Consider the following 24,497-nt stretch of genomic DNA (forward strand, 5'->3'; position numbering starts at 1 on the left):
CAGAGCCTCCTACACACCTAGGCTCTACGGGACTAATCTTATGGGGCCCCCGTTGTTGACTGAAACGTCCCGGTGTAGGGCATGACTGTACTTCCCAACTCCCAGGGCACGTAAGTGTAGCCTGTGGGGCTTTTGAAAAGAACGGAGACGCTCAAGGCCTGCTCTGGACCCACTGACTCAGAATCTACTGGGATAGTTCCCAGCTTTAAAGACCAGACGTATTCCTCATCTGGAGACATCTCATCAGCGGTTTTTCACACTGGGTTTTCCCTCATCTGAAGAAACACCCAAAGAGACTGTGAGGATCCATAATTAGCGTTTTAATACATTTTGCAGGACTCAGTGTTTTTCACATTCTGTGATACTGGGATCTGCATCTTCACTGTAATGTGTTAAACCTTTAAATCTTGTCAAAAAGTCACGTCCTTAAATAGAGAATCCTTATGGGAATTCCAGGCAGATTGCCATCATTCTGCTTCCGTCTCCTCACCTTTAAAATGGGGAGAGTAGCGGTAACCTAGCTTTTGGATGTGAGGATTAAATGAGATAGTTGGTGCAAAGCAGTTAGCACAGGATCTGGCACAAAGTGAGGCCTTCAGTAAATTATTATTATTATAGCAGTTTTGATTTTCCTCCGGTCAGCATATAATTTAGTTGAAGTTAGTGACTGTGTCACGGCTGTGTCTCAGGCTGGTGTCTGCCGCCCTGAGCTAAGCCATAAAAACCCCTAGAATAACTTTTCAAAAGCCTGTCAGCCTCTTGCGGCTCCTACACTTCTTTATTTTATTTTATTTTATTTTATTTTATTTTATTTTATTGCAGTAACAGTGGATTCTAACATTATGTAGCTTTCAGAGGTACGTTGTAATATATTTCGAATTCTGTGTAGATCACATCGTGTTCACCACCCAAAAACTAATTATAGTCCGTCTCCTCACATGTGAGTCTCATCACCCCTTTTGCTCTCTGCCCTCCCCCCTCCCACTATGGTAACCACCAATCCAATCTCCGTTGCTCTGTGTGTGTTTGTGATTGTTTTTATCTTCTGCTCATGAGTGAGATCACACGGTGTTTGACTTTCTCCCTCTGATTTATTTCACTTCACATAATACCCTCAGGGTCCATCCAGGTTGTCACAAATGGCCGGGTCTCATCATTTCTTAGGGCCGAGTAGTATTCCATTGTGTGTACATACCATGTCTTCTTTATCCATTCCTCCCTTGATGGGCACCTGGGTTGCTTCCAAGTTTTGGCTGTTGTGAATAATGCTGCAGTGAACCTAGGGGTGCACGTGTCTTTCTGCATTTCTGTCTTCGAGTTCTTTGGATGAATAGCCAGCAGTGGGATAGCTGGATCATAACGGTAGATCTATTCTTAGTTTTCCGAGGATACTCCCTACTGCTTTCCATAGTGGCTGCACCAGTCTGCACTCCCACCAGCAGTGCAGGAGAGTTCCCTTCTCTCGACATCCTCTCTCCCACACTTGTCTCTTGTCTTGTTGATTAGAGCCATTCTGACCAGAGTAAGGTGACATCTCATTGTACTTTTTCTTTGCATTTCTCTGATCGCTAATGATGTTGAGCACCTCTCCATATGCCTGTTGGCCATCCGTATATCTTCTTTTGAGATGTCACTGCTCAGATCTTTTGCCCGTTTTTTTAATTGGGTTGTTGACTTTTTTTGTTGTTGAGGTGTATGAGTTCTTTCTGTATTTTGGGTATTAACCCCTTATCCGATATACGGTTTGCAAGTATCTTCTCCCAGGGGTTAGGTTGCGTTTTGGTTTCGTGGATGGTTTCCTTTGCCACGCAGAAGATTTTTTTACTTTGATGTAGTCCCATTTGTTCATTTTGTATTTTGTTTCCATTGCCCAGTCAGACGTGGTACTTGAACATAGGCTGCCAAGACTGATGTCAAAGGGCTGACTGCCTATGTTTTCTTCCATACGTTGCATGGTTTCGGGTCTGACGTTCAAGTAAAACCCGAGGGAGGAGGCTGCAGTTCCCCGAGAGCGAGCCTGGCGGGGACCCTGCGTCCCTGTCAGTGCACCTTCCCGCTCCGCGAAGGTCTGAAATGAAATATGTGGTCCTTCTGGGAAACATGAAGCAGCCTAGAGTGAGATGAGGGGGACAAAACAGAAAAAAAAACATTAATGGAAAAAAAATCAAGCTTGTAACTTCTGTCTCCAGGCTTCACAAGATGCACTTGTACTTCCAACCCTAAGAGACAGAGTGATGTTCAGCATGACTCCATAATCCTGTGGCCTTGAGAACCTCAGCAGACATCAGTTAAGTCATTTACGGATAACTGCAAATTAAATTAGTTCATCCTAATTACGCAAAAATGATAAATTCAAATAAGCAAGGTAATTCAATTCTGAATTAAAAATTTTTTCAATCACTTGACATCTCAAATCAAAGCAAATGGGTAATGTTACCAATTATATCAATTCAACTCTATATTTCAATACATAAACATATGATGAACAATTAAAATTCTTATGTGATATGCATTTAACTTGTCAACATTTATGCTACAGTAGGGAACCACACTCGAGAAACAGGGTTATGTCCTTGAAAACCAAAGAAGGTTATCACAAAAGAGTCTTTGTAAGAATCCAGCAACAGGATGAGTCCCCAAAATCTATTAAGTAAACTATCCCACAGGAAAAGTGAGGCAGATCACACTAGTAAAGGCAACACTATGGAAGCTTATGAAATAGTTTTCAAGGGAAACATTTGATACATAATAAAAATATTTAGTTTTAGGAAGCAGTATGATAGGCTCTGATATGGTTGCACTTATGAGTACAGGACTTTCATAGGAAGGAAAGAAATGGAAATTCACTGAATGTCTGTGTTTTGTCATGCATCACTAAATACCTTCGTTTACATTATAGCATTGGAAACTAGGAAGCAGAAACGTTAAATAACTTGTTGTAGGCCACACAGTAATAAATGGCAGAACTAGGACTTAAACTCCATCTTCTAATTACACATCCATTATTCTTGTCACATCAATACCACTTTATCCTGAACTAGTACTCAAAATATGATAGTGCTTAAAATATTTGCTTAAGCATTTCTTAGGATTTCTGATCAAGGTCAATTCAAATTCCAATTTCAAGGCTAATGAATAAGAAAGTGACCTTTAAAAGGAAAAAAATACGTAAAAAATATACATGCATTCCGGGTGGCATTATGAATCTTCAAACTTTCGATATTCTTTGTGTCTCGTGTAAGGATGAAAAAAGGTATCTATTGCTGTATAACAAACCACAACAAAGTGGAGTAGCTTGAAACAGTAAGTTATTCTTGTCTCTTATTGTTCTGTGGATTGGCTGGGATTCGCTGGGCAGTTCTTGCTTGGGGTCTCCTAGGAAGTACAGTCAGATGTCAGCTTGGGCTGAAATCCTCTTTGCCTCTATTGTGCTGCATGTCAAGATGGTTCATTTCTGTGTTTGCTGAGGATGCTGGCTGTTATCTTATTTGGGGCTGCCAACTGGAGGGCTTGCATGTGGCCTCTTCATGTGACTTGGGCATCTCTCAAAGTGGTGGCTGGGTTCCAAAAGAAAGCATCCCAAGAGGAAATATTCCAAAAGACCAGGCTTCTTACAGCCTAGCCTCAGAAGTCCCAGAAAGTCACCTCCACAGCATCCTATTGGTTGAGCCAGTCACTGAGACCTAGGGGGAGGGATGTAGACTCCATCTTTTGATATGAGAAGCAGCAGGCAATAAGGGAGGGAGGGAGACTGCCCATCTCACCTTAGTCTTTAGCCTCCCATCTGGCATCTCTACTTTACCCAACTGAGTTAGAAGGGGAAATAGATGATACAACTACAATAACACAAATTATTGTGTGGTGTTTTCTCTATCTCTTTGGCACTCTCTCTTTCTCTGGAAACACAGCACTTCTTGAATGAATGGATAAATGAGTCTCTCCCTTTTCCTCTCTACTCCTTTTTTGCCTCCTCACCTTTCTTTTCTTCTTCTTAACTGCAGATGAAAGGTTAAAAAAAATGTTTTAAGCAGCAACATACTCTAATTAGTAAATCTTATAGTTAGTTTCTACTCAGATCTCCCATTTGATGTCTACCTCCCTGATTCAGTCATCGTCCTATCAGAGAAGGTGATAAGAATGCAAGCAAAGGAGAGAAGAGAGGGAAAAATGGGAAAGCAAAAGTAGATTATTAAGGGAAGAAGGAAAATATAAATGGAAAGGGAAATAAATCAGGAGCACTGAACACTGTTAAGCCCAAATGGCTGAAAAGACAAAGGGAAAGAAGCAAATTTTTCCCTTATGATGCTGCATCCATCCTTCCTTCCTTTCCAATCCCTGGCCGCCATCGCCAGCCTAGTCTAACCTTATTTCTTAATGCCTGAATTTTTGCTATATCATCTTACCTAATCTCCCTGCCTAGTTTTTACCCCTTAGAAATCATCAAAAATGGGGCCAGCCAGGTGGTGTAGTGGTTAAGATTGTGTGCTCCTCTTTGGCGGCCTGGGGTTTGTAGGTTCCCATTCTGGCACAGACCTATACACTGCTTATCAGGCAATGCTGTGGCACGCGAACCACGGATGAAATGGAGGAAGATGGGCACGGATGTTAGCTCAGGGCCAATCTTCCTCCAAGAAAAGAGAAAGAAATAAAATAAAATAGATCATCAAAAACACTCCTTTCCTCATGGTGCTCTCAATTACAAAAAAAAGAAAAGAGAACACTAAATGACTTCTGAAGGATTAAGTCCAATATAAACATTTTAAGAATTTTCATAATCTGACCTAACTTTCCTTGCCACTCTTGTTTCTCAAGTCTCCCATATGTGAAACTCTTTACTCAGCCAGAGCACTCTACTCAATGTATCCAAATACACAGAAAAATGAGACTAGATCTCACTATTACATCATGAAAAATACAAAACCTGAATCAAGGAAAATAACAGACAACAAAAATATTACATTACAGAAAGCAGTGTGGTGACATTATAAGCTTATAATTATAGCGGTTATGGTCCAAATCACTTCTCACGAATACAGCCTTCTCCTTTTGTCTTCTGTCCTTTGCTCTAAGGATCCTATCACCAGGAGCATTACCCGCCGCTCTCTGCCTTCCTAAATCCTGTCTCATCAGGACCCACAACATTAACTGACTAATTTGGAAGAAGTGTGATTAATAGAATTATTCGGACCTGAAGTCCCTTGTTAACACTACAGCATCAGATTTGATTCTCGATGGACACCAAGTCACTCAAATTCCATCTCAGTTTTTACTCTGTAGATTTGTTCAGTATACGGTTGATTAAAGGACCGTTCACCCCAGTTTGGTAGATAATTCAACCAGCCTCCAAACCAAAGTTTGTACAACTTTGATTTGTAGTCATTACAAACAGTAATTACAGAAACAGTTAAAACATTCATTGCTAATATTGTAACTCTTTGGGAACCTGATATAAATGCAGTTAAAAAAAAACAGGATATTTGAAGATAGTAACATACACTGTGATTAACAAGATTTTGTGGTGAGAGTAGTTTATTGTCAGGTATAATTAAAGCTGTAGATGCTATTCTGAAAGTACAGACTTTAGGGGGCAAGGGAAGAGAGTTTTTGAAGCAAAGTACAAATTAGGAATAATTACAATGATGGTTATGGAATGTCAACATCCATTTCATCATGATGAGCTCAGTCTCCTTCAAAATTCACTTGAGTCCGGGAAATCATTAGTGTAAGACAAAAGGCAGCTTTGGGAAAAATACCTTTGAAGTATTAAGGAGTAGAGTGATTGGCAGTCAGCAAACATAAAAATGGACTAAAGAGTAAATGTCTTGATCACCTACGGAAAGTGTACACTTCAAGTATCTTATTAAAAAACCAGTTTTCTTTTTCATGTCCAATGTTGAATGCACCTGCAATTGTTTTTTAATCTATTTTGATCCCCAAACTGGATATAACTAAATGTTTTATGGGAGTTTATAAAGGTGATGAAATTATAAAGAAAAGTAAGTGAAAGATTATCAGACAGGAGAGTGGAGGCTTCTGGGGTGATATCAACATTGTATGATTTGACATGAGTGGTGGGTCTGTGGGTGCTCACTTCATTCTCTTTGTTTATGGTTTATGCGTGTTGCTGTTTACAAAGCAGTTATGTAGAAAATCCACTGACACTAATACCTTCGACAGTTCATTAGCCCAAGGGTGTCTGTTATGCTTTAACCAGGGCTTTGCTCACGTTCCCTTTTGCCCACATGAAGCCAGTTGTGCATTAAGAGATGACACAAACATCTCTTGAAACAAGAGATTTCTTCTTGTTTTCTAGAAGAAATAGCGAAGCTGGTCTAGCGCTTGGTGATATTTCCAAACAGTCCTTTTGTGAATGGCCGTGAGAAGATGTCCTTCTTCAGCCAAGGATGAAGTCTTATACTTGGTATTATTTAAAGTACCTGATGCCATGCTACACAACTAGTGTGTGTGCATCCATTCATCTGACAGATATTTATTGACTCACCTACCAGCTGACTCCCTGGGAAGCCAGGGCAGTTTGCCAACTAATATGGTTAATTGGGATTTGATAAGTGCTATAAAGACACCAGAGATTCAGCAGTTTCTCCCAGCTATCGAACTTATTTTGGCTAATGGATATCACTCCCACTCCCATTTCAGTCTTACAAAGGGATGCTAGAAGAGGATTGACCAGTCAGAAGGCAGAAACTTAATAAAAATTGAAAGTCAGAGACAGGAGGGAATGAAAGCAGCAGAGGAAGAAGGAGGCAGAGACCGGACGGCCAGCAAGGCCTCAGTGCCCTGCACAGTTTAAGCTGAGCCAGGTATTCTTCCTGTTTCCTTGCTTGATCTTTGCTTGATCCTCCCTCTTGCCGACGCCCTCACCTGGAGGAGTCAAGCCCAGCACAGATGCCACTGAGACAGGTCAAAGCCAGGGAAAGGTCCTGGGATCAAAACTTGGCTAAGTATGATCCAAACTTCCAAGCAGTCAGAAGTAGAAAGAGCCAGAAGATAAACCTAACCCATTTTTGAAGGGGTGCCAAAGGTGAAAAGCAGGAAAACCAAAATTACTCATCAAGTCTAAAGGGGGAGCACAGAGCCAGAAGCTGAGAGGAGAAGAGGAGTCAAGCAAGTCAGTGCCAGGTAAAAACAGAAATAGAGAGTTGAAAAAAAAAAACAAAGCAAAGCGAAATGAAGGGTCCAAGACAATAATTGGGAGCATTCCTTGGGGTTTGATAATGGATTTTATGGGTTAGCTTAAGTTAAAAGCAAAAGATGTGAGCGGGTACCTTCCTTCCTTCTGACATTATCTCCCACCTTATCAACAGTCCATTGTTACCAAGGCATTAACAACACTTACCAAACAAAGTCTAGAAGCCCTTTGGGCAGTCTTGCTAAAACCATGTTAGTCTAGACTGATTTGGCCTTGAGGATGACCACATCTCCTCAGAACAGTTCTCCCTGGATTCCTCCATTGGCTATTTTGGGAAATGACGCACTTGGACAAATGGTCTGCCTAAATGAATGATTCAGGTCTGAGCAGCATGAGACATTGGCAGATAGGAATGCCTCCCTTAGCAGCAGGAAATTCAGCGCTTACCACGTCCCATGCGGCATGCTCTCCCAGAATACTTTTAATATGATATCCCAGTGTATTTAACATTTTCAAATTACTCCATTTGGTTAAAATCAATTAGGTTTTTTTGAGGATCTTGGTCTTTCTCCAGCCCAGTTTAAACCATAATTTCCTGAAGACTAGGATTATCTCGCCATGTTCTTTTTCACGTCCCCGTCGTTTCTAGTCAAGCCTCAAAACGTGAAGTCTGCACTGTGGGTTCATAGCACCTCAGAGATCATCTCGATTCTCCCCATCCCACAGTGGGAAATTGACCTCAGTCAACGTGGAGTAGAGTGTTTAGTATCAGCCTTAAAATAAGTGTTTTCTTTTTTATTGTCTTTTCTTCCTGTCTGCTTTTCAGAGTAGAAGCAACAGTAATTTAAACTTTTCTACTATGTGACCTACACTCCACAGGTACCTTATAATAGCTGAGCCAGGGCTTAACAAAGGAGTTGGGTGTGTGTGGTATTTGTGTGAGCATGTGCTTGTGTGTATGTGTGTGTGTGTGTCACAATCTGATTGCCGATGTGGGATGGGAGATGGGAAGGAATGTTTAGGCACTTGTGTATTTATATCAAAGAGATGGTAGGACCCACAAAAAAGAATTCATTTTTTGTGATGTTAATGTTATATTTTGGGGGGAGGTTTTCGGGGAGGAAGATTTGCTTCTAAGGGGTGGACTCATATCTCTGTGTGGGGAGGCTCAGTTATAACGACAACTGAAGTCTCTCCTGGTGTTAGGATATTTCATTCTCGTAGGGAGAAATGCAATGCTCATCCCTCCTCCCTCACATCCCCCCACCACTTCCTTGGTGCCCTTCCAAGGTAGGGCCCTTGGTGCTGGCTGCTCAGTCCTCCCCCAGGGGTGGCTTTCCAAGGCCAAGAGGGCCGGAGAGGGCTGCTGCCAGAGATGCTTCTGTTCTGGCTCCTTCTCACTCCCCTTGCTGTCTGCTGGGGCTTTTGGTGGCAGCACCTAGTCCTGAGGGGGTTAGAGTACCACCCTGGAGCGGATGGTGTGTGCACCAGCAAGCATCCAGTCAATTCATGAGTTATCCTCTGCGTGAGCTGGGCTGTGATGTGCCGTTATCTTCCTGCTCCCATTTTACACTTCACACACCAGCTTTCTCTCCAGACAGTTGTTTGATCACTAACTACTTCGAATATCATGACCATAGGCTCATTTATTTTTTTTCTGTTTTAAAGGATGGTGCTGGTGTGCACAGGGAGCAGCCACGTCAATTTACACATTTGCCAAGGTATCCGATTGTGAGCTGCCTATCAAGGTGCTGACTTTAATAAAAGCTTATTACCATGAGCATTATTTAGCATTTATGTGGCTCCTCACAATTGTTTACCCATTATTTCTCAGCGCTCCCCTGTCCAGGTGATCAGTGTTAGCAACCCGCATTGTAGAGGCAATAAATCCGGGGTCCTGGAGAGGTTTTAGTAATATCCCCAAAAGGACACAAAGTGAATAACCACAGAACAGTGACTTTCCTGGAACCCCTTGAAACTGGCCTGGACCCCTCTCCCTCTAGCATACTTGGCGAGTTTACTCATTCCATCATCTGGTTTGCAGACCTGCACAGGGTGGGCTCTTCTCACAGATTGCAGCTCGGATACCCTGAGGCCTTCCCTGGCAACCTTATCTACAACAGCATCCCTTCCCCAAGGCTCTATCACATTCCTGTGTTTATGGACTCCACAGAGCCTAGTGCCACCTGAAGTTATCTCGTTTATGTGAAGTTGTGTGTCTTTGTGTTTGTTGTCTGTCTGCACCATTCAGGAAGGTCATCACTATGAAAATAGCAGTCTTGCCTGGGTTGTTCATGCTGTGTCCATCCTCTTTGTTGAAAGCACCTGTCATTACAGTAGGCACTCAATAATGCTTGTTGAGAGAATGACAAAGACAGACCCTGTAAATACTGTTACTCACACGTCATTTTCTTTGCCTTTTCATCTCTTTCTGGATTTTCTGGCCATAGTCACACATACAGTCAGTTATTCTCAATTACACTGGAGCTAATGATCCAGGCTGTGGATGGCCCAGGTCCTTGGCTTCCTTCCCTCTCTGGCTTCCTCTCCTCTGGAGATTCCTCCAGATCTTTCGGTCTTTTCTGGCCTTAGTTGAGAGGGGTCGAGAGGAGAGTAGGGCAATGAAAGTCCTATTAGACAATTTTGCAAGTTCTAATAGCTTTTGACAGGTACAAAGTTGAAATTATTGATCTGAAGATTTATTTTTTACCTTATTTGTGGATTTAAAAAAATGCATCTGTTTTATATGCAGTACAGTGAAAAGTGCTTTGAAGAAGTTAAAAGCACTGGATAAATGTAAGAGAGAATTATGTATGCATGTAGTCCCATTAACCTTGGTAATTGAGACTTGGTTGTAGATTTAAAATATAATTAGTTTTGAGAGAACAGTAGCTCACACTTTTCTAATGGGTAGAGCCAGACAAGGCTTAGAAAACGTACCTTTGGTAGATTTTATTTTTGAGCCATCAAATCAAGACAAAGCTTACAATCCCTTCAGAGGCTAAAAGGGTGGCAGTAGTGGTGATTTCTCATCAACAAGTCAGAATAGGCAAATGGTCTTAAATGATTGAATTTTCTTGCTTCAAATTTCTGGACAATGAGAATACAGTTTCCTCCGAAAAAATCTTAGGCTGACCTTGGAAGAAAGACCCCCTGGATCATCTAAAAATAAAGTTTTCTATTTAAAGGTTGGTTTTAATGTTCATTATAGCCCTATGTGCTACCAGAAAATGGTTTGCCTTTTTGTTTTAAACATAAGGAATCAATGTAATGCCTTATACCTGATAGCCTGTGCTGTTGTATTTGGTCCTCCCTACGACTCTGTCCATAGATATTATTGTTGCCACTTTATAGATGAAAAAACGGAAGCAAAACCATTAAGTGCCTTCCCCAAGGTCTTAAAAGAAGTCACCAAGAAGGTGGTGTGGCTCAAGTCTCCTGACTCCAGTTTACTATTCCCCACAATAACGTTGGAAAACCACATTGGAACGGGAAGACTCATTCCAAGTACTGCTGTCACACCAGCAAGCTTCAAAGGTCAGGCAGATATTTTACTTTACGGTTAAATTGGCCACGTTTGCTCAGTGTGTACTATATCCCAGGCCCTGTGCTTTGCCCTGGGAGGATTCAGAGAAAGTAAAAGACGGATTAGACTTTCCTGGCTCTTACAAGCTGGTGGGAATGGGAGACACATACATACAAACGTGGAAGGGCAAGGGGGACAGTGCACTAAGAGAGATACACGGCTCTGTGGGAGCAGGGGAGGAGCAGTCTCTGAACACGTTCCAGGAAAGGGGTCACCTTCCATGCCAAGATTAACTTTGCATGAATAAAGATTTAAGTGAGGACAGATTGAGAAGAGTGAAGAGGGGAATGGGGTGTCGACCAAATTTCATCCACCTGCAATTTTACCTACTCAAATTTTATCTACCACGGCAAGAAGTTAGTGTCTAATATTTTAAAATTACTTTTAATTACAAGTATTTGCGTATTAGTTATATAAATAGAGGTAAACACCAGAACAACTATGATAGAAACGGCTCAAGTGGTTTCCATGGGGAATGGAACTGGGGGGATAGGAAGGATTGGGGTTGTGAGGTGGGGGAGGGCCTGCCGTGGTTCTTTATAAAGCCTTCAGTACTGTTTGGTTTTAAAGGCACAGGTATGGATTCCTTAGATAAATATTAATTTTTCAGTGAGCCTTAAAGAATGAGTAAGGTTTCTACAAGGAGAGGGAGGAGGTGGGTATTTCTAGCAGAAGACCCAACATTAACACAGAGAGAGGCGGCAGGAGAGCAGAGGGAAGAGCAGGTAACCCATTAGGATGACTGTGGAACACACCTCCCTGTGTGGGGACACATGAGCTGGTGCTTGATTGCAGAAGGCCTTGGATAGAAGGGCGCGCACAGCCCCACACACACACACACACACTCTCATGTGGTTGTTGGCAGGAAAGCAATAAAGGGTATTGGGCAAAGGGGTGATATGCTCAGAACTGAGCTTTACGTACAGCAGTGGTTCTCACCTTGGAGATTACCTTGCTTGTTAAAATTGCTGGGCCCCACATCAAAGTTTCTTCTTGAGTAGGTCCAGAGTGAGGCCTGAGAATCTGCGTTTCTAATAAGTTCCCTGGCAATGCTAATGCTGCTGGTCTGGGAACCACAATTTGAGGAGCAATAATAGAGTAATCTAGCAACGAGGAGAAGTCGAGACTAGAGTAGTGGGAGAATGAAGGTCAAGGGACTGTTCCACTAGGACAGAGCAGAAGGAATGGGGCCCTGATGGGGAGTGATGGTGAGAAAGTCCAGAACAGCAATCAAGAGAACAGACTGACTGCTTCAAAGGATAGAGGACCATTGGGCCATGTTCTGGGTCACACCAAATCACAAATCACTGTTAAATCTCCAGTGCTTGGGCCAAATATGCCAAGAAGCACCTGAAATTCATTTTTAAAGCAGCAATCCTGTCTAGAAATTAAGCTGTGAGTTTTACCTTACTTTCCCTTTCTTCCCCATCTCTAACCTCATTCTAGTGCAATTTAGGTTACAAAAGCATCTTCCAGGGAGAGCATTCATATCTGCATGTGGTCAGAAAGTGTACCTGTCTGTATATATAAAATCGTATTAAAGCTGGTTTCCTTATTATTTCATTTTAGAACATCCCTATAGCTAAATGGTGTTCAAAGTAAACATGGAGAACAGAAAGCATCCATCTCTACCTAGTGGGGCAAAAGATGACTGAATTCCCATACCATATAAATACCCCATGAAAACACAGAGGAATCCTTGATCCACCCAGCATTCACTGAGTATCTGCCTCGTGGCAAGCACTGCGGATGTGCTTGGATACAAAGATAAATAAAACGTGGGCTCCACTCCCAGCAGTTCAACATCTAGCAGTCTTTGTCCCATGCTCTTAAATCTTGCTAAGGATTGGGTTTTGTTTGTAATAGAAATTCTAAAGCAGGGACAGAAGAAGTTATCTTTTCTAAATTGCCCACCTCTGTTGTCTAACTATTCCACTGAGGAAAACACTTGGTCCTGGGTTACTTCGCTGAGCTCAGATATGTTTTGCTGACACACAGAGTCTGGGCAGCATCCAGCCCCCCGTTTACTCCCTGGTCTTTAAGTCTAGTAAGTATTTTATCATTTACACCTTTCGATGTCCAAAGAGAGTGCCGCTCGGGGTTTAAAACATGTAATTTCCTTTACTACCTCCCCAAATAACGGGGTCATTTCAGGACCAGGACAGTTTGGCACTGGGACGTGTTTCCCAGAAGTACTAATAGTTCGAGAGAGGAGCAAGTGTCTTCACAGCTGCAGGTCTGGGTGCCAAACTTTCTACTGTCGGTGAGAATCATGTCCCAGTGAAAATGTAGAAGTGAACCAACCCTCAAAGGGATAAGGTGACAGGGAGTGGTGTTTACTTGAGTCAGAGAGTAACTGAAAATGACTTCTGCAGCTGGAATAAAACAAAGGGTTGAAGGTCAACTTCCTCTTTGATTTTGGCTAGTCAGCAGTTCAAGCAGCCTTTTTAAATGTTTCGTGTCTGCTGACTTGTCCAACTCTATAAAAGACCCCACGTCTTGCACCAACCTGTACCTCTTGGGCACTGGAGCGAAACAAAAGGAAAAATGTTCCGTCTTATTAGAATTAATGAAGTCATGCCACTCACATCCGTCCACATTACTCCACTTTGGCCACCACCATTGTGGTCCATGCTGACATCATTTCTCTCATAGATTACTGCAGTGGCCTTCTCACTGGTCTCTCACATCCTGTTTACCCCATCCAAAGCATTCTTCACATTAAATCACTGTAATTCATTAATTCACAGTATTAATTCACAGTAATCTTTTGGAAACTCAAATAATACAACTAAAATCTGAATACCCTACACATATAAATAAATCCTAACTTAAAAATTTCCCCTGGCTCCCCATTGCTCCAAAGACTTAACTAGTTGATTTGGCCCAGAGAACTCTGCTTAATCTGTGCCTCCCACGCTTTTCCCTCTTCTTCTTGCATCACATTCCTCCCTCCTCACTCTCTGCTCTCATCACCCAGATTCCTCTGCCTGGAACACTTCTCCCTCCCTGCTTTGCCAAGTTGTCTCCTACTCACCTTTTACCTCTTAAGCCTTATCAGCTCCTGAGGGATGGGTGAGGAAGACCCTCTTCTCCTTGGTTAGGCCTAATCCCCATGTTTTAAACTCCCTTGGCACCGACAACCAGCTCATGAACCCTTCATAGAATGTAACATGGGACATTTACACAATCTGGTATGATTAATTTCTGCCTGATCTCCCCTCTAGACTGTAAGATCCATGAAGGCAGAGACTCTACCTTTTTGCTTACCATTGTATTCCAGAGCCTGGCATAGTGTCTGGCACATGTTAGGTACTAAATAAATTCATTCTGAAGGAAGGAAGAATGCATGAGTGGTAAATTGATATGTCTAAAATAATAAAGAGGAGGCCTAGCATTTTAAATGAGTGATAATAATGGGTAGCACATATTAAACTTCTAGTGTTAGGTAAACACTGTTCAAAACTCTTTACTCATTCATTCCAGTTCCGAGGACCAACCCTATCAGTACACGTCAGTATCTGCACATAATAGATGAGATCTGAGACTCAGGCTACTTGTGCAAGGCCAGGCAGCCAGTGTAAGGTGAAGCCTTAACAGTTGTCCATATTGTTACTCTATTTATTACTATTCTCACCTTGGTGGAGTTCCTAAGAGTGCCATCGTCAAAGGGGGTGGTGTTGGGCAGGCACAGCCCTGCCCCCAGGCCTCTGAGCGCCTTCTAAGGCTGGGCCTGGAGTGAGAGTTTGGGGGCCCAGGGGCTGTGAGGGCCTGCCCACCATAATGGAAATGGCAGATGGAGGAAAGGATCCTTCAGGCTGGGCAGTGGGGAAGGTCACTCAGGCATCCAGAAACCTTCCTCAGAACCTGTCTTTGAATTAAATCTCAACTCATATCTTCCATAAGCCTGAGGTGAGATGTCTGGCCATGTTGCTGGTGCCGTCGCCCTCAAGAAGCTAAACAGGCTCTCAGAGTCTCTCAGGCCCTGCCCCCGGACTTGGCCCCGCCCCAGAGCATGCTGGGCAGGACCTCCCCATAGGTCCCTCCCATTGCCAATGTATTCCTCCAGAGGATTCTGAGCTCTGCTTGGTGTTTCCAGCTGTGATGAGGTAAATGTAGTCTTGGCCCTCTGGAAAAGTAGAAAATTAAGGCAGATAGTCCACACATGTGAAAGTGTTGTGACTTGGAAAGGGCGGGCAGATCCCAGGTTGGGAGGATTAAGGAAAGCATTGAGGGAAACCTTTCAGTATGGTGGGAAGGAAGGAGGAAAGAAGAGATGGAGGATCTCATTTTGGTTTTGGTTTTGTTTTGTTTTGAAGTTTTTATGAAGAAAAGTTCCCATCTGATGACTTCTCTGTTTCCCTCTGGTGGTCCAGCACATATGATCAATGAGCGAGGAGTGTGGACAAGGTGTAGGAAAGTGGAATTGTTTTGAGAACTTAGGCAAGCGAGTTGACTGAGAAAACAATCGCAGAAGCTCCCCCAAGACAGGGCCTCTGTTTGTTGCCCCCACTGGGTGTCCCAAGTGCTTGGAAGAGCATCTGGCACATGGTAACACAGGAGGAATGACTGGATTCTGAGGCAGTGGTGGAGCTGAGCAACAGATGTAGAACAGAAGTTTATGGGGCACAAACACACTTGTGTGATTTTATCCAAGAGGAAGCAGGCCCTTATTTGAAGACAGTTCTAAAAGAGGCAGAGTTGGATTTTGCTAGACAGGACGAATGAAAGAAGGGGGTAGGCTGTTTAGAGCAGAGCAGTATATTTAGGTTTAGGATTAAGTGATGCCCCATGAAGTTTTCCTTGGAGAAGGAGGAAATGAAGACAAATGTTGTCAGGTGAGCAGGGGAAAGTATAGAGTGGCTTGTAGTTCCTGAATAGGTTGAGGAATTAGCATGCTGAGGGCATAAGCTGAGTGGATAAAGGGCAGAATGTCAGACTGTATTTTTTCAGAACACACAAGTGTTGCTGGTGATAAGTTCTAGGATATGGCCATAACTGAACTGGAATGAAGGTAAAGGACTCTAAGATGAGAAGGAGCAGACAGTGAGAGATCAGATCATTGGATGGTCTATCCACATGGATGTTGGGGCCTCTGATTGATTCCTTCCACTTTGAGTTCCTTTCCTGTCCTCCACAGAATTGGCATTTCCTCTAACTCTAACCTTCAGTCCATGGCATGACTCTGGACAAGAAGGCAGAAATGGGGTGGTGAGAGAGAGGGCTGAAGCAGACATCCGTTTTGTTTTTGTTTTTATTTTGACACTCAGCATTCACTCACCTTCTAAAAATAGTCCTTCTTTTGCCCTCTGGGGATCTAACCCCGTTGTCAGTTTCAGTCCATGTCAAGTGGAGTTGTTTATCACTAACGCTCTTACTTTAAAGGAGGGCATTGAAGTCAGGCTTGGCCAAAAGGATTGGTCCATGCTTTTGGCAACAGTGATTGGTCAGGGATGGGCATGTGACCCAACTGGAGACAATAAGGCACAGTGGGACTTTTGAAGGGACTAGTGGGAGAAACAACCCATTTTTAGCTGCGCTTTTAGTTTGGAAGATGTAGCTACGAACTTGCCAGACAGACTTACAAGGTAGCCAGTCCAGAATCTAGAGCAGAGAAATGGATAGAAACTGAAACTTGATGACATCAGCTGAGCCCCAATATGAATCCTCCTGCCTGAGGGCAGCCTTACTCCCAGACCTTTTTCAGGTGCCTGAGTCAACAGATCCTGTTTTTAAAGTCAATTGAATTGTACTTGCCATCATTTACATCCAAAGAATCCCTCACAGCGTAAGGGGGCTCTCCATCCCTGGCTCCCTCTTCTGTGCTAGCACTCTGAATATATATTACCTTCTCTGTCCTTCAGGTCGTGCCCTTCTATAAAAGAGGGTAAAGAAACCTACTTCAAAGCATTGTAAAGTTTAAATGGGTAATATACATAAAAAGCATAAGTTTGTTTCATAACATTGAAGTACAATAAGCAGTACTTAATTTTTCTAAATTAAATTAAATCTGGCTCAAACACCGCATGTTAAAGGGTAGGAAGATATACAATAGTAGTCATTAATGGGAGCTTTTTGCCTATTTAGTTAAGTATTCACCATCAAATATGTAGGTAAGAGCCTGTGATCTTGCGTCCGTCTTGGTTGCCCCTGGGATTTTCATTGCCCAAGCCCTTCAGGCCCATTGAAAGGCCAGTGGCTGCACAGCCTCTGTGCTAAGTGTGAGCAATGCCGTGTCTTGCGACAGCTCTCAAGATGATGGGGCTTGATGATTAGTCATCTCAGCATCATCACTTCATCCCTTAAAACATTGTGCTGTCTCCTAGAGGACTTCCACACAGAACCCGGCCACCTAAGGGACTCGTCTCTACATCCTGATTCTCAGGGTCTTGTAGCCACTGCTACCTTTAGGCAACTCTCCTTCTCTCACCCCAGCACTTGTGTCAACCCCTATGTCCTCTCTCCTTGGAGCAGCCAGCTCAAGTCTCCTCCCACATGAGGGTCTGGACAGGACTGTACAACAGGTATCTCACAACTTCTGCTTGGGTTCAGGAAACATGAAAGCCATTAATGACTCTTGAACCCAGAAGCCCAGAACTTCCTGTAAGACAAATGAGGAAAGGTAACTTTTATTCCTTCTGGAGTCCCCTCAGGTGGAGGGTAGAAACAGCATTATCCTGTTTCAAATGAAGGTTGCCTCAAGCTGGGCAAGAATCCCTGCAAAGGAAAATTACCTACTCTTGTCAGCCCAACCCTCTCCCACAGTGAAGCATTGCTAAACTTGCATAATACTCAGTTCCTTCTCTACTTCCTGGCCCCCATAGAAGGAAGGAACAGACCCCGAGTCTCCTGGGAGGGATAGGGAGGCAGCCTCCACAAATCTCTGAGCTTCCACTTGGCCTCCCTAAGGAAGACCAAATGTGTCCTTGTGACCCCAGGAAAATAGCCTAATTTAGGCTCTGATCCAGGGCCAATGGAAGTTCCAAAGGAAAGGCCTCAAGAGGAGCCCCAGGGCCAGCCCCGTGGCCAAGTGGTTAAGTTCGCAAGCTCCGCATTGGCGACCCAGGGTTTCACTGGTTCGGATCCTGGGTGTGGACATGGCAACGCTCATCAGGCCACGTTGAGGCGGTGTCCCACATGCCACAACTAGAGGGACCCACAACTGAAATATACAACTATGTACTGAGGGGATTTGGGGAGAAAAAAGAGAAAAAAAGAAGAAGAAGATTGGCAACAGTTGTTAGCTCAGGTGCCAATCTTTAAAAAAAAAAAGAGAGAGAGAGAAGAGCCCCTTCTCATAGCCTGGGCCCCTTCCTTGTGGCTGCAGATTAGGGCACAGTTCTGAGTGTTAATCCATGTGAAGGCTGCCTCAAGAAAGCTGATTCCCTTAGGCAGCACCTGGTACCAGAGAAATTCACAGTGCCTGAAGCTGGGATCTGGGGTTCCCATACCCAAGCCACATCAAGGTATCAGTCAATTCATGCATTTTATTTGCCCTGACATTAGGTTTGGAGTGTGGGCTTGAGGGTATAAAAATTCAGGTAACCCATTCCCATCACATTCTATGTCACTGAAAATTCTTCAGGCGCCACAGAATATCGTGTAAATGAGACCCCCCCACACCCCCCAAGCTGCACAGCACTGATCTCTGGGTATAAGCAGCAAGCCCATGAAATCTGTTTCTAGAGAAATTCATCCTCATCTCTCCAGTCACTGTTCAGCTAATACGTTTTCCTTCTTTTGGTAAGAGTCCTGCTTTCCCATAGGAACTGGAATTTGGGAAAAAGGAAAACAGTGCTAGAAGCAGAACAAGAGTGTGGGATCACTCCTGGGTGGTACTGTCACCTCATTTGGACAGTTCACTGCCTAGATGTGCTGAGTGTGCAAATCCTGTCTCGTTGCCTCATCCAGTGTTTCTCTGAATAGAAGCAAATATCTGGGCACCAGGTATGACTTGTTTTGTGACCCCAGCCAGTAAGTCAGCCCTTTTGAGCCACCACCTCTCCCTTGGTTAGAAGCTCTTTGGCAATGGGTTCATGGAAAACATCCCAGAATGGGAGCTACATGCTGAATTCCCTAGTACTGGCTTTGCCATTGATTGTGTGATTCATTCTCTCTGATGTTCAAGCTGTGAGAAGCAAATTTGAAATGATGGATGTGCTATATTAAATATATCAATAAGAGCAGAAGTTAAACCTTGCAAGCTGTAGGGTTTGCTTCCTCTATAAGCCTGGCTATCTCTATGGGAACTGAAGGTTGCTTCTTTAGGCCTATAGTCAGGGAGCTAGAGCAGAGTGGAGATACGGTGGCGGAGCGAGGATGAGCCATCTTGCTCCTAGTTTTTCCTCCCCTCTAAGTCTGAATACTGGCAGTGGTGAGGCAGGTGGTTCTAAGGGCTCCTTTCACTTTACCATTCATGATGACCCCACACCGCCTTTACCTCCATGCCACCTTTCCCTGCTTCTTTGGATGGTCCAATCTCTTTGATGTTTTTCTTACCAGACGTTACTCCGCTTCGCCATTAAACAGCTTTAACTTTGATGACGTGGATATGGATGAGCACAAGGATCCACTTGGTCCCTTTGGTCACTTTTGCTTCAGTGAACTCAGTGGGATGTCCGAGAAGAAACCCTTGTGTTAGGAAGAGTTCTAAGAAGGTTCCAAAGATCCCTTCTTTTGCTAGTCACACCCTTGTATAAACTGCTCCCCTTGAGTGTAAGCTGGACCTCGTGATTTGCTTCTGACTAATAGAATAAGGGAAAGGTGATGGGATATCATTTCCCTCATTAGTTTACAAGATTGTGACTTCTGTCTTGCTAGCAGACTCTCTCCTGGCTTTGATGAAGCAAGCTGCCATGTTGGAGAGGCCTACATGACAAGGAACTGAAGGTTGCCTCCGGCCAACTCCAGCCAACAGCCATCCAGGAATTGAGGCTCTCAGTCCAACAGGCCTTGAGGAACTGCATCCAGCCAGCAACTATAGAAGTGAGCAAAGAAGTGTGTATTTCCCCAGTCAAGCCTTCAGCTGAGACCCCAGCCCCAGCTGACACCTTAATTGCAGCCTTGTGAGAGACCTTGGAGCAGAGAACCCAGGTAGGCCTTGCCTAGATTCCTCACCAACAGAAACTATGAATTAATAAATACTCAGTTTTTTAAGCCACTAACTTTTGGGGTATTTGTTATATAGTAACTAACCCACCCCTAAATTACTGTAACCTTGGTGTAAGATGTAGCCTGGCTGGGAAGGCAGGCACCAAATGAGAGGACAACCTCCTTGACAACATTCCTGGAGATACTGTCTTCAATCTCGAAGACTATCCCAAGTTCTCTTAGCTGCAGTGGTATCATTGTGCTCCCCCCAGCCCTGATTAGTCTCCAGGAGGTGAGGCCTAGGTAAGGTAGTGCTGGGTGGAGTGGATGGCCAGGATGTGGGGTGTTAATCTGTCTGGAAGGGACATTGTGAGCTCGAAGTGACCCTCAGGGATCATGAGGAGTGATGATAAGGTCATTCTTCCCCTCCTCATTTTTTCCTTCCTTTTCCACTCACTCCACCATTCCTTTTTCCCTACTTGTTTTCTCCTTTTGCCCCAAATTCTGGGTGGCTGCCCGACAACCATTCCTACAAATGATAGCCAGGTGATCTCTTGGTCTTGCAATAATTCTACCAAACTGGGCATCCTGAGGAAGTTTCCCTCGGGAGCGGCTCTTCCCATTCCTTGAGGTGTCCTCACATGCAGGGAGACCTCATTGTTGAGCTCAGAATGTGCCTTCCAGACAGATTAACACCCCACATATAACAGATTTTTCGGCGGGACCCACCCAGTTCCTGGACCCTGCCCTGGCCACTCCAGTGTCCACAATCGCAAAACCCATCCATACACACACCTGCACTGACTGCTCACCTGTGAGATACTCAGGAATCAGCAACTTTTTCTAAATGAAGGTAAGTTACCATTTTCAGGAAAATATTCATATTTCTGGTCCTTTTCAGAGCTGCGAGTTCTCTCCTCCCTTCTGCTCCAGGAAGGGTAGAGGAAGGGGAAGGGTGAACTGCTCCCCATTTTTGTTAGGGTCAGCTGAGGCGTGGGGACGCGGCCCACCACCCAGACCTCCTGAGGGAGAGAAAGGCTCTTAGGAGCAGGTGACATTCATTCCTCACCAAGAGATCCAAGAGCAACATTTCCCCCTGCCACTCACCTCAGGGCCTAAACGCCCCCACACTTCCAATTCCAAAACTTTCTGAGGCAACGAGGGGAAATTCTGGCTGTATCCTTCTAGAGGAACGCATCCCACCCTGCAGCTGTGTATAGTTCAGGATAGTGAGGGAGCAGATGGAAAGACAAGTTGAGCCAAGTTCTGGACTTGAAGGGTTTTTCTCATTTTGAAAAGGCCCGGAAGTTTTTAGAGTAAACTTTTTGTACTTTTTATGAAAAAGTAAAGTGTTTTAAGTACAGGACATCTCAGTAAGGTCAAATACAGGACCCAAGATAAAACTGAGAAAGCCACTGTCAGGCCCCCTACAAGGGACTGGTCATCTGGCAGAAACCAAAAGAGGAAATCAGTCAGAGCTGACTTCCCTCCTTCCTTTCCCTGAGCATAAGCGCTGGGAACCCCAAACCCACTCCCCCAAAGCACCACACAGAGAACACTACTCTGTCTTAGCAGAAACATTTATTGAGGACGATCAGTATCCTTGGTTGTGCTAACCATGGTTCTCATCAGAGGATGTGTTCTCGTGAAAACTGCAATGCTTTCTCAACAAGGACTGAATGATTTCTTTGGGGACATTGTTCCTCCCTGGAAGTGTTGGAGAAGCATTTTCTGTTTGAATAGAAGAGTCAGATCTCTGAACACAGTGCTTTCATTAGAGGTGAGGGTGGCCGGAGGGACGTGGCATACATCATGCATGCAGGTGGGTCTTGGATGGGGCACAGACTCCCTGTAGGGTGGGGAAGGGGGTTGATTCTGGCATAAATGCTGGTCCTTGAAGTCCACAACTTTTCAGGGCTGTCTGGTCCTGTCTCTTTTCTGTCTAACCCTTGTACGAAAACTCTTGTCAGGAGGGACAGCAGCTTGGCTACAGGATGTGGTCCTTGCCCATTCCCCTGGCTGTGGGTCAGAGAGAGCCCCGTAGTTGGAGGGATGCCCCTCGTCAGGCTCTACCTGGGCCTGCAGTTCCCCCTTCTGCTGACTTAACTCTGCAGCCTCAGGTTCGTATCTCCATGCCAGTTTCTCCTCTAGGAGCTTCCCGATGGCTGCCATGAGCTCATGAGCTTCAGGAGGCCCACAGCTCACGAGAGCTGCACTTTGAGCTGGCTCTCGGAGCGCTGCAAAGGTTGACGTGAACTTGGCTTTTTGCTGGGGACTTTCCTGCCCTGTGATTTTTTTCTTGGAATTAATCCACTGAAAAAACTGCCTCATTTTTTTTCTGAAGTAACTTTCAGGAGGAAACTGTTCATTCTGTGACAGATACGGGGAAGTGCCCTCTAATTCTCTGTCCTCAATAGAGTGGCTCTTCTTTCTGGCTTTAGACGTCCCAACTCCTGAATCCTCGCTTCCTCATTCTCCTGCTCTGGAGTCCAGAGGTCTCACTGTCTTTGCAGCTGGTGGGAAATTCCTATCCTGGCATTTCCATGAGACATGCTTAGATGCCCAGGGTTCCCGCCAATCCCCATTGTCCTCCAGGTGGACTTGCAGCACCTGGGAAGCTCCCATGTCCCCACTGGAGACGCTCTGGGACTGAGTCAGTGAGGAGTCGAAGGCAAGCTATCTGAAGTAAGGGATATGTCAGCGGGAGAGCCTTTAGGCTGGCTATGTTCCTTGCTCTTCAATTGAAACTTCAACTCGGTAAGGAGCTGTTTTTTAATGTCTGATGGTTTGGAAGCTTGGGGAACTGGTATTTTTGGTGAGGGACGTTCACTGGTCAGGGTAGTTTCTATTTTGCTCACATTGATATTTACCATTTGGGAGCTTCCCAACTTGTTGGTTGTCAAGATGTCACGAGATTGTGATGTAAGAACGCACGGCTCCTCAGCCTTGAATATCTCCCTGAAGTTCATGGTGGACGTGGAAAAATGTTTTCAATTCTTCTCCACCATCTTTTGGCCCTGAATCATGTCCTCTCTATCACTGGAACTCACATTCTCATCGCTTGGCACATGTCCAGCCCCAGCTTGCCTTGTGGGCACCTCTCGGCTGCATCTGTTATTGTCTAGTGCAGTGTTACTCTGACTCACTTTGTCTATAAAGCTGTGTGTGAGGATCTCTGAAGCCTGTCTGCCATGCTCGATTGCCTGGATGTCCTTGGCAAGCTCCTGGTCGATATCAGAGTGGGATGGTTTTAGGGCCCCCTGTCCTTCGTTGCCCACAGATGAGGTAGCAGGGAGTGGAAGATCCAGGATGGGGACTGAATTCGTTGTTTTCGCCTTATTTCCCTGAAAACTTTTAGAGCTTCCCTCAAGGGGCTTGGAAACCTCAGCTTTTGGAATCCACCCCAGAAACATAGGTGGCTGAGGAGAGAAAGTCAAATTGGGGAAGAGGCCATGTTTTGGCTTCTCTCAACTTATAGGATTTTATGGATTCAAGAACTTTGAGGGGTAGGCCCCACCTCTGACTCACGCAAAACCTTATAATATGGGCTTCTAGCACCTGTCGGGTGTTGGGATCCAGAAAAGAAAGCTCTGGAGTGATCATCTGGGTGTGGATCCCACCTACTGTTATGTTTTTCAAATTTCTGTTTTCCATATTGTTCTGGGAACTCCCAGAAGGAGGGGATGGGTTGTCCTCAGCCAGCCATGAATGACACACCCCGAGGGGGATCCTCTCCGCAGTGATCTGCCAAAACTTCTGGCTTAGATGTAATCTAAGAATGGTTTTCATTTCATTCTGGTCTGTGTCCTTCCTTGAGACATTTAAGAGTTCATTCCCTGAGTAATTCCTTGAGTGACACACACAGCTACTTTTTGTCTCTGAGGCAGCCCTCAGACTCTTTAGTAGTTAGCATTCTGAGACCCTTGTAGGACTATCTTCTGGGCTCTTCTCTAGGATATATCCAAGATTCCTCTTCATGTCCTGCCTTAGTTGAAACTTTGTTGAGATCGTCTCATGGAAGCTTCCTGGGAAACTCAATTCAGTCTCTGCTAGATCCTTGCTACTCTGGCCCTGAAGCTGACGGAGCTGTGAGTGAGCATGTCTGCCTTTTTGCTGAGATGTTTCTGTGCATTTACACAGAGACTCTAGATTCCTACTGGCATGGAGGCAGCAGTGTGAGAATAGCCTCCTTGGAATGTGGAGCTCCATTTTATCCTGGGGTTCACTGGTGATATGAAAATGGCCAGGAAGGACAGAGACTGGTACATAGGCATGGGAGGACTGGCTGACCAAAGGAGGGGTGAGAGCTTGAGGACAAGTGGCTTCTTGAGATTTTTGGAATGCAGGGACTAAACCCCACAGACTTTCTTGTTGCTTCTGCAACATGTGCCATTTCAGGTGTTGATTTTCAGTTGAGATATGAGAGTCTGACTCAATCTGGGATCTATGGAAAGACACTCCATGGTCCCTAATCTGGGATGGAGAAGAAGATGGTAGGATTGAGAGTGGGGATTGAAGGTGGGCATGGGGCTGGACCTGAGTGAAAGGTGGGGGCTGAGATTGGGGGTTGGTCTGAGAGAAGGGTTGCGGATGTACATCCGGGAGGGGAGGAGGGTGAGAATGGGGAAGTGGTGGAGATTCTTGATCCCACATCTTGACTGCAGAAGCATT

General features: G+C 44.5%; 1 protein-coding gene across 1 annotated transcript in view; it reads left to right on the top strand.

Annotated features, from left to right (window-relative positions):
* Positions 1 to 19,832, top strand: part of LOC138920479 (ATP-binding cassette sub-family D member 2-like) — a 44,986-nt gene extending 25,154 nt beyond the window's left edge. Inside the window, 2 exon segments of the mRNA XM_070248969.1 lie at positions 10,505 to 10,687; positions 19,560 to 19,832. Coding sequence (XP_070105070.1) covers positions 10,505 to 10,687; positions 19,560 to 19,612 — 236 coding nt within the window. The 3' untranslated portion in view covers positions 19,613 to 19,832.
* The last annotated feature ends 4,665 nt before the right edge of the window (positions 19,833 to 24,497 follow it).

The sequence above is a fragment of the Equus caballus genome, chromosome 23, assembly GCF_041296265.1.
Source record: "Equus caballus isolate H_3958 breed thoroughbred chromosome 23, TB-T2T, whole genome shotgun sequence".
Classification (NCBI taxonomy): domain Eukaryota; kingdom Metazoa; phylum Chordata; class Mammalia; order Perissodactyla; family Equidae; genus Equus; species Equus caballus.